A 14,903-nucleotide genomic window follows, 5' to 3' on the forward strand; every position below is an offset into this window, starting at 1 on the left:
CATTTGGTAATATAGTTCCCCTTCTTTCATCATTGCCGTGTCAAAGTCCTCTGGGATTCCACAAAGCACTGTTGAGATACTTCACTGTGGACGCCAGCATTTCACCCATCTCCTCAAGGCAGTTTAGCTTTGGTAATGATACCTGCAAAGATCACATCCCAAAAGTTAATGTAATATAAAAAAACACTGCACTCAATGATGTTGTCACATTTTGCTATTTTTTTAGCTCCAAGAGCGCCTTCGAATTGGCGACTGGGCAAGCTTCTGGGCCAGGGGGCCTTTGGCAGGGTGTACTTGTGCTACGACGCTGATACTGCAAGAGAACTGGCAGTGAAACAAGTTCAGTTCGACTCCGATAGTCCTGAGACGAGCAAGGTGAGAGTCCGGCAGGGCACGAGGGCCATGGGAAGCAGGGTGCTGGCAGGTAGTTCTGTTCATCTCTGTGCAGAAACAGGCCTTTCAGCCCAATGGGCACGGTAGTGTAGCGGTTAGCGTAACACTTTACAGCGCCAGAGACCCAGATTCAATTCCCGCCGCTGTCTGTAAGGAGTTCGTACATTCTCCCCGTGTCTGTGTGGGTTTCCTCCGGGTGCTCTGGTTTCCTTCCACATTCCAAAGACGTGCCGGTTAGGAGCTGTGAGCATGCTATGTTGGCACTGGAAGCATGGCGACACTTGCGGGCTGCCTCCCAGAACACTCTACGCAAAAGATGCATCTTCAGGGGTACTGCCAGGAAGCACTTCTTTACACGAAGAATAGTAGAAATTCAGAGTTCTTCCCCAAGTGCTGTTGAGGCTGCAGGTCAATAACAAAAAGGGACTGTGGATTTCTGATGGGATAGGGAGTCAAGAAGGAGTTAAGGGACAATCAGTTCCAAAGGAAAGGTGCAGCAGGTGTGATAGCTGCCTCCTGCTGTTGTCCTTTGCTGATTCCCAGATCCAGAAGGTAATACAACTTGTACAGACAAGCAATTAAGCAAATAAATGCAGAGAGCTGTGAAATAAATAGTTTTATTAATGCTCTGCAAAGTGCTGAATACCATGGACTCTTTGACCCAGAATGGTTCCAGTTCAGAGCAGTAACCTGTGCACTCTACGCGAAAGATGCATTTCACTGTGTGTTTCGATGTACATGTGACTAATTAAAGATATCTTATTATCTTATCTTGTCCATTGTGCACCAAACTGGACCTTAGATTAATCCCACTGCCCAGCTCGCAGTCTGTAGCACTGAAAGTCTGGTTCTTCAAGGGCTCATCAAGGAACTTTTTAAAATGCAGCTTTGAAAAAGAAAATATTGGAGGTCAGGAAGCACCTAAGCAGAGAGAAATAGTTTCCAGTTAATGATCCTTCATCAGGACTGGTCATTGAATTGAAACATTAACTGTCTTCTCTTCACAGATGTAGCCAAGTGTGCTGATTATTACAAGCATTTGTCTTTTTATTTTGAATTTCTAGCATCTGCAGTTATTTGATGGTTGGTCACTTTTTTGAATGTTATTTGTCTGCCTCCACTGCCCACTCAGACTCCACCACTCATTGAGTGAACGCCTTTTGCACAACTCCCCAGCATGGACAGAGTGGGCCGAAAGGCCTCTTTCCATGTTCTGTGTCTCTATTGCTGGATCTGTATCGTTGGGGTAGGGTGGGACATGGGAGCTGTCAGAAGCATTAGGATCAATGGGGCTTTGGGCTATTGTTCAGAAAAGTGACGTTGAAAATGTGCATTCCATGATCATAACAACTTGCACATTTGGGATTTTCTAACAGCACTAACAGGAGTTTTTAATTCTTCATAGGAGGTAAATGCTCTTGAATGTGAGATCCAGTTACTGAAGAACCTCCAACATGAGAGGATTGTTCAGTACTATGGCTGTTTGAGAGACCCTCAGGAGAGAACTCTTTCTATCTTTATGGAATATATGCCAGGGGTAAGTTAAAGGACACCTGGGGATTAATAATCACACCAATTCTTCACAGGTTACATTCTTTGATCAATAGTTTGAAAGTTATTGGTTTATAATTATTGTCACTTGTACCGAGGTTCTCTGAAAAGCTTGTCTTGCACCCTGTTTATACAGATCAATTGATTACAACAGTGCATTGAGGTAGTACAAGGTAAAACAATAACAGAATGCAAGATAAGGTGTTACAGTTACAGAGAAAGTGCAGTGCAGGCAGACAATAAAGTGCAAGGTCATAACGAGGTAGATTGTGAGGTGAAGAGTCCATTTTATCGTACTAGGGAACCGTTCAATAGTCATAACAGCGGGATAGAAGCTGTCCTTGAGCCTGGTGGTACATGCTTTCAGGCTTTTGTATCTTCTGCCTGACGGGAGGGGAAGAGAGAATGTCCGGGGTGGGTGGGGTCTTTGATTATGTTGGCTGCTTTACCGAGGCAGTAAGAAGTGTGGACAGAATTTATCAACGGCTAAATTTAAAATGAGCTGCACATGTTAGACTTTGCGATCTCACTTGGTAAAGCAGAACATCCCAGAGGGGAGAGAGAAAGCTATTGATGTGTTTTCATTTTGGTAATAAATACTCCAGTTATGGAGTTCAAGAGGAACAGACGAGAGGAGTGATAGAACAAACACAGAATGGTACAGCACAGGAACAGGCCCTACGGCCCACTATGTCTGTACCAACCATGATGCCAAATTGAACTAAATCTGTCTGCACGTGGTCCGTGTCCCTCCATTCCTGCCTGTTCACGTGCCCGTCTAAATGCCTCTGAAACGCCACTATCGTATCTGCCTCCACCCCCACCCCTGGCAGCACATTCCAGGCACCCACCGCTCTCTGTGTAAAACAAAAACATACCCTGCACATCTCCTTTAAACTTTCCCCCTCTCACCTTAAAGCTAGTGTTTGACTTTTCCACCCTGGGAAAAAGACTCTTGACTGTCTATTCTACCTCTGCCTCTCATAATTTTATAAACCTCTATCAGGTCTCCCCTCAGCCTCTGCCACTCCAGAGAAAACAACCCAAGTTTGTCCAACCTTTCCTTACAGCTCATACCCTCTAATCCAGGCAGCATCCTGGTGAACCTCTTCTGCACCCTCTCCAAAGCCTCCACCTTCCTGTATAATGAGGCAACCAGTCCTGCACACAAAAATAACATCAAAGCTTAAGTAAAGGCTGTTGCATGGTTTCAGCCATAACATGGGCATAATTCTTTTGTGGTCCTTGACAGATGATCCATATCCCTTTCAGGATTTAAGTCTCTCATTGGCAGCTGGAGAGTTAAATTACATAGAACATAAAACAGCATGGGATAGGCCATTTGGCCCACAAAGTTGTGCCGATCTTGATGCCAATTTATACTAAATGTCCTCCTCCTGTGTATCATCCACATCCCCCTGTTCCCTTTATAATCATGTGTTTATCTAAAAGCCTCTTAAACTCCACCAAACTGCCTGCTTCCACTCCTGCCCCTGGTAATCCATTCCAGGCACCTACCACTCTCTGCATCACCTTTAAATTTCCCCCCTCTAACCTTAAAAGCACATCCTCTGGTGTTTGACATTTCTACCCTGGGGAACAGATTCTGACTGTCTACCCTATCTATTGCCTCTCGTGATGTGTGCACAGCCCAGTGAGGGCCCAGTGCTTGCTCTACCCACAGGATGTACTCCACCATTCCCATTTCCCAGCTCAGAACCCACAAGCAGAGTGGCAATGTCAGACATTTGGCAGTCTCTACAGAATACAGTTTGCATTATATGAAATGTGCATTGTAAAAATTTAAACTGCTCAATAATTAAAGACTATGTAAAGATTTAACTTTCATAACGTAGGCAGTGGCTGCATCCACTGTTCGTTACTGGGTGTATCTGTGCTGTTGCTCTGAGAAACTAGCACAGCAGCTGTGCAGTTTAAATCCAGATAATTTAATAAAGTAGTTGCCTCAGTAACGGTAACTGTGAAACCACCAGCTTGTAGAAACCCATCGAGTTCACTGATAGAACAGGAACTTCAGCCCACCATGTCTGTGCCAAACGAATCCCTTCTGCCTGCCCATGATCCGTATCCCTCCAGCCTGCCCATGATCCATATCCCTCCATTCCCTGCATATCCACGTGTCTGTCTAACAGCCTCTGAAACACCAATATCGTATCTGCTTCCACCACCACCCCAGGGACCCACCACTCTGTGTACAAAAAAAAACTTGCCCCTCACATCTTCTTTAAACTTTCTTCCTCTCACCTTAAACCTGTGCCATCTAATATTCAACATTTCTACCCTGGGAAAAAGGCTCTATCAGGTCTCCCCTCAGCCTCTGACACTCCAGAGAAAACAACCCAAGTTTGTCCAACCTTTCCTTATAGCTCATACCCTCTAATCCAGGCAGCATCCCTGGTAAACCTGGTAAAATTTAATCAATAAAATCTGGAATGCAAATTTAAAGCCAGTAATTAGGCCATTTATGTAAACACCCGTCCGATCCTCTAACAGCTATGAGGGAAGGTTATCCCTTTTGAGTGTAGCCCACATGTAACAACAGATTTATTGGTACTGAGGTACAGTGAAAAACTTGTCTTGCATACTGTTTGTCAGATCAACTCATCACACAGTGCATTGAGGTAGTACAGGGTAAAAATAGTAGAATACTGAGTAAAGTGTCACAGCTACAGGGAAGTGCATTGCAGGTAGACAATAAGGTGCAAGGTCATAACTGTGAGGTCAAGAGTCCATCTCATCATACAAGGAAACCGTTCAATAGCTTATCACAGTGGGATCGAAGCTGTCCTTGAGCCTGGTGGTATGTGCCCTCAGGCTCCTGTATCTTCTGCCTGATGGAAGAGGGGAGAAGAGAGAATGTCACCCAGTTAGGGATGGCCTTGCCAGTGAAGCCTATGTATAATCAATGAAAATTGGCTCTAACTGACTCCAGGGAAATTTGTAATGGCAAAGAAATAGAACAGCGGAATTAATTTCTGATTCAAAGTGACAATGTTTTAATAGCTGCCATCGTAAAGAGAACGAACTTCAAGTCAGTGCATTCTAAAATGAAAATGAGTTTATTGTACAAGGACAAAGTTCACACAATAAACGTAAAAAATTACCCTGCTTATGGTATTTCTAGAAATTTGGTTTGCCTACCAGTTGTGGACACAGCCCAGTGCATCACGGACACCAGCCTCCCCTCCTTGGACTCTGTCTTTACCTCTCGCTGTCTTGGTGAAGCAGCCAACATAATCAAAGACCCCACCCACCCAGGTCATTCTCTCTTCTCCCCTCTTCCATCAGGTAGAAGATACAGGAGCCTGAGGGCATCTACCACCAGGCTCAAGGACAGCTTCTACCCCACTGTGATAAGACTATTGAACAGTTCCCTTACAGGATGAAATGGACTCTTGACCTCACGATCTACTTTGTTGTGACCTTGCACCTTATTGCACTGCACTTTCTCTGTAGCTGTGACACTTTGTACTGTTATTGTTTTTACCTGTACTACATCAATGCATTCTGTACTGACTCAGTGTAACTGCACTGTGTAATGAACTGATCTGTACGATTGGTATGCAAGACAAGTTTTTCACTGTACCTCGGTACAAGTGACAATAATAAACCAATCCCAATACTGTTTTGCCGGGAGTATTAAAGAAAGGTGAGAAGAACGAGCCTTGATGCCTGGTACAAAAATTTAATTGGTAATTAGTTTATTATTGTCACATATACCGAGATACAGTGAAAAGCTTTTGTGTGTGTACCATCCAGACAGATCATTCCATACACAAGTACACTGAGGTAATACAAAAGGGAAAAAAAGACAATGCATAAAATAGTGTTGCAGTTACAGAGAAAAGTGCAGTGCAGGTAGACAAATAAAGTGCAATCATGAGACTTCCAAGGATACAAATTATGGGGGGGGGTAGTAATAATGGAACTTGCAAGAAGGCTTTTTAACAGATATTGTCTCTTGAAAGGGTTCAATAAAGGACCAGCTCAAAGCCTATGGTGCACTGACAGAGAATGTGACACGCAGGTACACTCGGCAGATCCTGGAAGGTGTTTCCTATCTGCACAGCAACATGATTGTGCACAGAGATATAAAAGGTGAGTGTGGCCGAGGTTTGAGGTTAGTATCGTGGATGGTCACCATGGACTTGGTGTCCAAAGAGGTTGCATTTTCCTCGGCAGCCTCCATTGGCAGTGAACCCTAATCTGTGGAGTACTCTGCTGTTGAATTATCCCGAACCACTCACAAAAGCAAAATATTGGAGCGGCTGGAAATCAGAAAGATGGGCAAAAGTTGTCAGAATGCAACTAATAGGCCAGCCAGTGTCAGGTCATTGAGCTAAAATATGCACCGTCAGTCATGGCTCAGTGTCGATCACTTCATCCTCTCAGTGGGCTCGTCCTATTCCAGAGACTTGAGCATAAAGATGTAGATTGACACTTGAATTTTCTAAGGGAGAGCCCTCCATTGAGTGAGCTGTTAAGATGAGGGCCCATTACTCAAAAGTCTCATGTCAGTGAAGATCGGGGATTTATCCTTGGGATATTGTCCAATACCTACCACAAAATGACAGATTACCCAGGCAAGGTTTACCGGAACGGTTCCAGGGATGAGGTACCACAGCCGCAGAGTTAGACTGGAGAAGCTGGGGTTGGTCATGAAGCCAAGACGGTTAAGAGATTTCCTTACTTAGTCGTGGCACCATCCTGACTTGGAAACGTTTCACTGGCCCTTCATCATCATTGGGTCTAAATCCTGTGCAGCTCCCTCCCCAACAACACTGCGGGAGCACCTTCACCAAAAGGACTGCAGTGGTTCAAGATGGCAGCTCACCCCCACCTTCTCAGGGGGCAGTTGGGGATGGGCAATGCTGGCTTTGCCAGAGATGTCCACATCCAGAAAAGGGGCGAAAAATAAAATTGATAGTGGTGTGCGAGAACATGACTAGTTTAGATATGGAAAATGTAAGGAAACTGTTCCCAACACTGACAGCATCTACATGAGGCGCCATCTCAAGAAGGCGACATCTGTCAGGTTCTAGGACTGTTCAAGGACTTAACTGATCATTGCTTGGACACAAACCTGTAGTCAGGTGGAGGAAAACGGCCTTTGCAGCCACCTGTCAGTGGGTCAGAGGACAGCTGGATCAGCATTCCCTCAGCCCTTTCTCATTATCCAAGAAAGAACTCGTCCAAAAGGGCAATAACCAAGTTAAAGGGCTAGGATACAGTTTCTTTAAAGTCAAGCCATTGAATTTATTGTCATGTGCACAAGTACAGTGAGGTACAGGTGCAATGAAAAACTTGCGGCAGCATCAGAGGCACATAACTGCAGACAACACACAGAATATAAACTATACAAAAAATGACTGTACAAAACGAGACATTTGTTCAAAAAAAAACCCACAATCCGAGACAAGTCCGCGGCAGTGCAAGAGGTGGTCCATCGTGTTCCGTTGCTGAGGTAGGGTTAGGGTTGTGCAGGTCAGTTCAAGAATCTGATGGCTGTAGGTAAGTAGCTGTTCCTGAACCTGGTGGTGTGGGACTTCAGGTTCCTGTACCTCCTGCCTTACAGTAACTGCAAGGAGAGGACGTGACCCGGATGGTGGGAATCTTTGATGATAGATGCCACCTTCTTGAGATAGCACCTCATGTAGATGCTGTCAGTGGTGGGGAGGGCTGTGCCTGTGATGGAACGGGCTGTGTCTTTTGGATCTGTCATTAGGTGAATGAAATTCATCCAGGGATCTTGGTTCTGGGTACCTGTCTCCAGCTGTTGAGTAAGCACAATGATTTCTGTCGTGCAATAGCCTGTTCCTGCCTCAAGCACAAAGAATGGGCACACTGGGGAGACCCTAGAAATTCCCAGTTGATCTGGGAAGTCTTGGTGAAATAGATTTATTTTTAGTGCAGCCCACACAGCTTACAAAGAGCACTCTAGAGTCATACAGCACAGAAACAGGCCCCCTGTGTTCACACTGACCATCAAGCCCCCATCTACACCCGTCCTGCACTAATCCATTTTCTCACTCGCATCCCTATCAAGTACTCTGCCCCTGCCCCCCCCCCCCCCCCCCCGATTCTCTTGCCACCCACTAACTCTGGGGGGCAATTTACAGCAGCCACCAACTTAGCACATCTGGGATGTGGGAGGAAACCAGAGCACGGTGGGAAACTCACGTGGTCAGGGTCAGGATTGAACCTGGGTCTGTGGAGGCAACCTGCACCAACAGTTGTGTCGCTCTGCATCCCACAAGCTGACAACTACGAAAACTGACTTGTCCTGATAGCCAAAGTTTCATCACTAATGTCACCACACTTAGCTCGACCTGATTCACTGAAAGCAACTTTGACTGAAGGCCTTGTGAGTGAGTAAGTGCAGGGTAAACACATGATGAATTGGACAGGATATGTTATCATTGGTGACTCAGGAACTGAATTACATGATATTGGCAGCAGGGTGGCCAGATCTGGGTGGCTGCCCGTGCTTAGTTTGGACCTTGGAAATGGTCTAAAATGCTGCGTTTTGTTTGAAAGGTGCAAACATTTTACGGGATTCTGCCGGCAATGTGAAGTTGGGAGATTTCGGCGCCAGTCGAAGGTTGCAGACAATCTGTTTGTCAGGGACGGGCATGAAGTCTGTCACTGGCACCCCTTACTGGATGAGCCCAGAAGTGATCAGTGGAGAAGGTTATGGCCGGAAAGCCGATATCTGGTAAGTTGGCACCAGATCTGGATTGTGAATGAGATCAGTCACACTAATGGAGGCTGAAATGGCCCCATGTTTGGTTCCTGGGCCCAGCTGTGTTAGCCAGTCTTGGGATTCCCAATCTCCACATCAGGATTTGACCCACACTCCAAGGATTTAACTCTTGAGTTGTTCTGATATAAGTTGGGTCTTTGCTTCCCATTTTTCAATATGATTTTCTTTTTCTTTTCACTGTCACACTTGGCCATCCCACGAGTAATCCAATTCCAAGAGTGAGAGTACACTGTTGGATAAACCCAGTCACTGTGGCGTACACCCATAATCTTATTGCTTCCTTCAGCTTAGCATGAGAGATTTCTGATCCACATGGATAATCCTCGACTCCTTAGGAGTCTGGACAGGTAGATCAATGGGTCAGGTGCTGTTTATAGGACGTCCTACCTGCATAACTCCCTTGATCTGTTTCCAAACCATTGATGGAGAATTTGTGTTGCAAATGTCTACATTTTGCATCAATCTCTCCACATTATTTAGAACACAAAACACTACAGCACAGTACGGGCCCTTCAGCCCACGATGTTGTGCCGAACTATATGTTCACCTTCTCCATGATCAATCTCGCCCTTCCCTCCTGCACACTCCATAACCCTCCATTTTTCTTACATCCATGTGCCTATCTAAGAGCCTTTTAAATGTCCCTGTTGTATCAGCCTCTACAACCACCCCCAACAGTGTGTTCCAGGCACCCACCACTCTCTGTGTAAAGAACCTACCTCTGACACCTCCCCTAAACTTTCCTCCTCTGACAAACGGATGTCTCTGGTATTGGCCATTGCCGCCCTGGGGAAAAGGTATTGGCTGTCCACTCTATCTATGCCCCTCATAATCTTATGCACTTCTATGAAGTTGCCTCTAATCTTGCATCACTCCAAAAAGAAAAGCCCTGACTCACTCAACCTTTCTTCATAAGACATGTTCTCTAATCCAGGCAGCATCCTGGTAAATCTCCTCTGCATCCTCTCTAAAGCTTCTACATCCTTCCTATAATGAGGTGACCAGAACTGAACATAATACTCTTAAGTGTGGTCTAACCAGGGTTTTATAGAGCTGCAACATCACCTCGCGGCTCTTGAACTCAATCCCCCGATTAATGAAGGCCAACATTCCATACGCCTTCTTAACCACCCTATCAACTTGTGCAGTAACTTTGAGGGATCTATGGACTTGGACCCCAAGATCCCTCTGTTCCTCCACACTGCTCAGAATCCTGCCATTAACCTTGTACTCTGCCTTCATGTTTGTTCTTCCAAAGTGTATCACTTCACACTTTTCCGGATTGAACTCTATTTGCCATATTTCCGGCCAATTCTGCATCCTGTCTATGTCCTGTTCTAAACAACGACGAGTTTGTTCCAGTGTTTCTGAATTGCTTCCTCTAGTTTTATTGCTTAACCAAACTGATTTCAACACCAAATTTTGTTCATGTTGCATTGAGTTCTGAGCCCACTTCCTTTCAGAGAATCGGCCCAGAAGGAGCCCTGCTGTAAATTCTCCTTTTCAAATATTTCAGTTCATCTTAATTAGAAATATGAATTGGAATTTAGACTTCTGTGGCAGTGGCTAGTTTGACCACTGGGTAGATTAGATACCACACCAGTCTGTTTTAGATCTATTGATCACTAATCATTGAATATCTCACAATGAGTTCCTGCTCTTCACATAATCCTTTCAATCCTTAGGATTAACTAACAATGGTCCCTGGGAATTGTGAGTCCTTTTAACCTTCTGGTTGATTTCTATCAGTTTTGCTTAGATTTACATGTTCTGGGAGCACTGCAGCCAGTGTTTCTTTTCATTGGTTTTGCCTATTTGCCTCTGTAGGAGTGTTGGGTGCACGGTTGTGGAGATGCTCACTGAGAAGCCCCCTTGGGCTGAGTTTGAAGCCATGGCAGCAATATTCAAGATCGCCACCCAGCCAACAAACCCTCAGCTGCCTCCTCGTGTGTCAGACCACAGTCGGGACTTTTTGAAAAAGATATTTGTGGAGGTGAAGCAGAGGCCATCAGCAGAGGAACTGTTACGCCACACCTTTGTGCACTGTCACTAGCAACTAACCTCAACATCTGATACATTTATTTTCTATCTGATTGCACTTTTTCAACGTATAATTTTGGTGATTCTAGGTGTTTCCTAGGTTGTAATTTATACTTAAATTTGTATTTATAATGAGATTTTTTTGCATTCTCAGAAAGGGAATGATCAGAAGGTTTTTTACAGTGTATTCACACAGTACTCTGATGTTCTTCAAGGTAAAGCACTTTATTACATAGCTCATTCCTGATTAACGGTGGTCGGATGCAGTGTGGCTGGCCCTAGTTCCCTCACTAATTGTACGAATTTATCCTCTGTCGATAGCAGAGACTGAGCCCCCTAAATGCGTTGAACCGCAGTACCTAATACAAGAGACTGTTATGCAAATCATTTCTGCATTGCTAGTTTTTTTGTGGATTATCTGCCATGATGTAATCTGTAGCCTGGAATCCGTGCAGGTTCACCCATAGTCCAGTATTGCACCATAGAAATCAGAAGTATCATTATAGAGGTACAGGCGCACTGTGTCACCACAGTAATTATCAGTTCCTCCTTCCTTCAACTTCCACATCAACCAGAACAAGCCGTACTCCAGATGGAGCGGAGGAAGATCCAAGGGTTTGGCATTGATCAGGAGCTGGCATTAGCTGTGTCCTAAAGCCTGCCCTGGAATGTTTGCCTACAACTGCTGCCACTGTCAGCACTCCAGACAAACCTGTAATTAAGTACTTTAGTTGTTTGTTCTCCATGTCTTTGCCCTTCGGATTCTGTTGAGGTGACACTTGGGTAAAGAGCTGCCTGGCCGGGGCTGACTTCACATCAGGTTGCCTCTGGGCAGTGGTACTGAGTCCATCTCTGCAGTGCTGTCTGAAACCCGGTGCTATTTCACTTGCCAAACAGGCATCGTTATATCGTGTGACTATTACCGCAAACTGAGCTGATGCCTTTGTCTTACTCCCAGCTGTGCCAAGCACGATTCTCCTGAATTCTGCGAGCCTCGAATTTAAGTCATTATCTGAGCTTAATTAATCTCAGGAATTTACAGTGCCGAAACATTAGCCACCAATGCTTCCTCAATCCAAACTAGGTGTCATTCAATCCACTTTTACAGATCCTTTGTTATTCTCGCGAGGATGGTTTGTTAATGAGTTACTTCAGCTCTTGAGAACAAGTTATGCCATTCTAAGCTACTGTAACCTATCTGGCCATTGCACTCTCCCTTCTGTGGTGCTTCCATTGCTGTGGTCCTTGCGCCTTCCAGTAGGATTAGCCATCAGCGCAAGGACCACAGCGGTTCAAGTAGAATGCCCAGGACCGTCTCAGGGTAGACTTGTGGGTACAATTTACAAAAACACAACATCAGCAAGCAATTCTTTAGCTGCTTGTAACTCACTGGAAATACCTAAGTAGTACTGTACTCTGATCAAAACCGTGTCCTGGGCTAATATATGCAAGAGGCTTTGATTGACACTATGCAAAACAGCTCCAGATTAACATGCATGCTTCTATGAAACAGTATTGTTCTTTATTTGACGGCATAGGCCTGGTAATTCAGCACCTTTTGTAGCCTCATAATTCAGCTGTTCAACTTTCATTTTCCATTATTACATGGAGGAAAACAAATTAGGAAGTGTTTCTAACTATTATATTCACTTTATTCCCAGTGCAGCCTTTACATCAAACAGTCCCTTCCTATCTTGAGGTTTCTTGAACTTAATCCCATCCAAAATTTTACTTCCATGACCCTCGCTCCTTCCCCCTGTAGCTTCCTGTAGCCCTGCAGACCTGCAGGGTCGCTGCTCCCCTCCAGTTCTGGCCTCCAGCAATATGCTGAATATTGTCAGTGCACCAAACTCGAGAATTTTCTCCCTAAACCTCTGGGCCTCCCCAATTTCAAGCTGCCCCATCAAGTCAACATCTCTGGCCCATCTTTTGGTCACTTGCTCTACTATCTCTTTGAAATAGTGAGCCCAGTGTCAAATTTTTTCTGATCTATGCACCTGTGGGGTGCTTTCGGATGTTTGAACCTTAATTACAATCCTCAGTGTTTCATGTGGCTGTATCTTCACATCCTTTACCCTGCGTCTCTTCTCCTGTTCGCCTTTTCTGCCTTTCCAGTTAGATGTGGATCAGAAGGTTAGGTAAAATTTCAAGAAAGTGCAGTGTCACATGAACCTGCAGAGGAAGGCTGTTTAGCTCTTGATCTTGCAATGCAGACCTTCAGAACAGTACTAGCATCAGTGTGTAGAGGCCTGCAGTGCATCTCCCCAAGCAATGAATGTTGTTGACTGTTGTGGGGTGGGGTGGGGTGGGGGAGGGAGGGAGGGAGTGTGGAAGTAATGGTTGTAGTTAGTATACATAGGTTAATGGCAAAACTGTCCAGTACGGAGTGTCTCAAAAAATAAAGACAGATTCATGGTTAACCTGGATCTTTCTCTTCCCCTGTGTCTCGGTCAGTTGAGTAATTGCCAAAATCTGGTAGGCATTTTGTCATTTGTTGTAAACCGCACTAGTTCAAATGAGAATATCTGAGAATATCTGGTTCACAATATTATTTTTACAGAGGAACAAATAGTCAAAGCTGCTCGTAATCATAATTCCCCAAATAATTTTGTGCTGTACGCTGTCTGTGTTAAAAGGAGATAATTTCATCGAAACACACTGAAGATTAAGTAGGCCATGTAACTCAATGTAGACCAACAGAACAGTTCTGGCATCAAGATGCACTGTAGGTTTGCAGTACAGACATTCTTGTTTTCACCTGCTGGCCATTGTACTTTCACAGTGAGTTAACATGTTCTCCGAAAACAGTGTTCTGTGTTTTGCTGTCAGCCAGTAAATATCCACAGTTGAGCAGGTCCAGGTCCCGTCTCTGGATTGTACTGTTGTTTACCTTCTCTGTTAACGTCGTGTTATAGATAAAACTGAACAAGTGGGTGCAGTGAATCTCCCAGTGTCTTTGATCAGCATCATTGATCTCACAGGTTGTTCTAATATTCTCTTCCAAAGAAGTTGATGATTGTCTGAGGTGGCAGAGATTGTACTTTCCACAGGTCTTGAGCAGTTTAAGGCATAGAAGGCTACATGGCTAATGTGGGTAAATGGGATTGGTGTAAATAGGTATGATGGGTGGCATGGATATGATGGGCCGAAGGGACTCGATGGCTTGAGCTCCTTTGTCAGGAAACACCAGTATCTTTAATCTGATGTTTCCTTATGATGAAGGAGGCCTTGCTGGCTCTCAGAACCATCCCATCCATCCCATTTCCCACTGTAACCCACTCCCTCTCCCATCAACTCCCCCCAGATTTTACCACTCACCTACACACAGGGCAGGCACGGTAGTGTAGCGGATAGCGTAACGCTATTACAGCCCTAGCGACCCAGGTTCGATTCCCGCCACTGTCTTTAAGGAGTTTGTACGTTCTCTCCATGTCTACATGGGTTTCCTCCGGGTGCTCTGGTTTCATCCCACATTCCAAAGACATACGGGTTAGGAAGTTGTGGGCATGCTATGTTGGCACCGAAAGCATGGCGACACTTGCGGGCTGCCCCCAGAACACCACGCAAAAAGATATATTTCACTGTGTGTTTCGATGCACATGTGACTAATAAAGATATCTTACTAGGGGCAATTTAGAGCAGCTGATTAACCCACCAACCTGCACACCTTTCGGATATGGGAGGAAACCGGAGCCCCCGGGGAAACCCATGCGGTCACAGGGAGAACGTGCCATCAGATATCACTGGATGTCAGGATCAAACCCTGGTGGCTAGAGTTGTAAGGCAGCAACACTACCCACCACACTGCTGTGCCACATCACCATTCCCCTAGTTTTACAGCCTATTTGATTTTGCCTTGCATTGTAAGTAGACTGTGATATTGGGTGGGGTACGGAGCTGACAATTTATCCAATGACAAGAGATTCCCACCTGCCAGGTTCCAGAACATTGACACTATGTCCCCGCCCCAGTCTGTCGGGCAGTCTCTTTGGGGTTTAAATTCTCCAGCTCCTCACCAACCCCTAGGGCCTCTGTCACCCGGCTGATGAACAGAGGAGTTTATGGTTCAGTGAGTAGGGTGATAATCTGGGCATCACTGCTATTAGGTTAATCAAGATCCGGTCCATTAGTGTTT

General features: G+C 45.1%; 1 protein-coding gene across 2 annotated transcripts in view; it reads left to right on the forward strand.

Moving 5' to 3' along the window:
* map3k2 (mitogen-activated protein kinase kinase kinase 2) overlaps nucleotides 1-13,033 on the forward strand; it is a 72,810-nt gene extending 59,777 nt beyond the window's left edge. For both annotated transcript variants that reach the window (XM_052014347.1, XM_052014354.1), the window contains 5 exons: nucleotides 227-375; nucleotides 1,799-1,930; nucleotides 5,934-6,063; nucleotides 8,503-8,680; nucleotides 10,556-13,033. In XM_052014347.1, the coding sequence (XP_051870307.1) occupies nucleotides 227-375; nucleotides 1,799-1,930; nucleotides 5,934-6,063; nucleotides 8,503-8,680; nucleotides 10,556-10,781 (815 nt within the window). In that variant the 3' untranslated portion in view covers nucleotides 10,782-13,033. The remainder of the gene's footprint in view (nucleotides 1-226; nucleotides 376-1,798; nucleotides 1,931-5,933; nucleotides 6,064-8,502; nucleotides 8,681-10,555) is intronic.
* Nucleotides 13,034-14,903: the final 1,870 nt, after the last annotated feature.

This window comes from Pristis pectinata, chromosome 1 (assembly GCF_009764475.1).
Source record: "Pristis pectinata isolate sPriPec2 chromosome 1, sPriPec2.1.pri, whole genome shotgun sequence".
NCBI classification, from domain to species: domain Eukaryota; kingdom Metazoa; phylum Chordata; class Chondrichthyes; order Rhinopristiformes; family Pristidae; genus Pristis; species Pristis pectinata.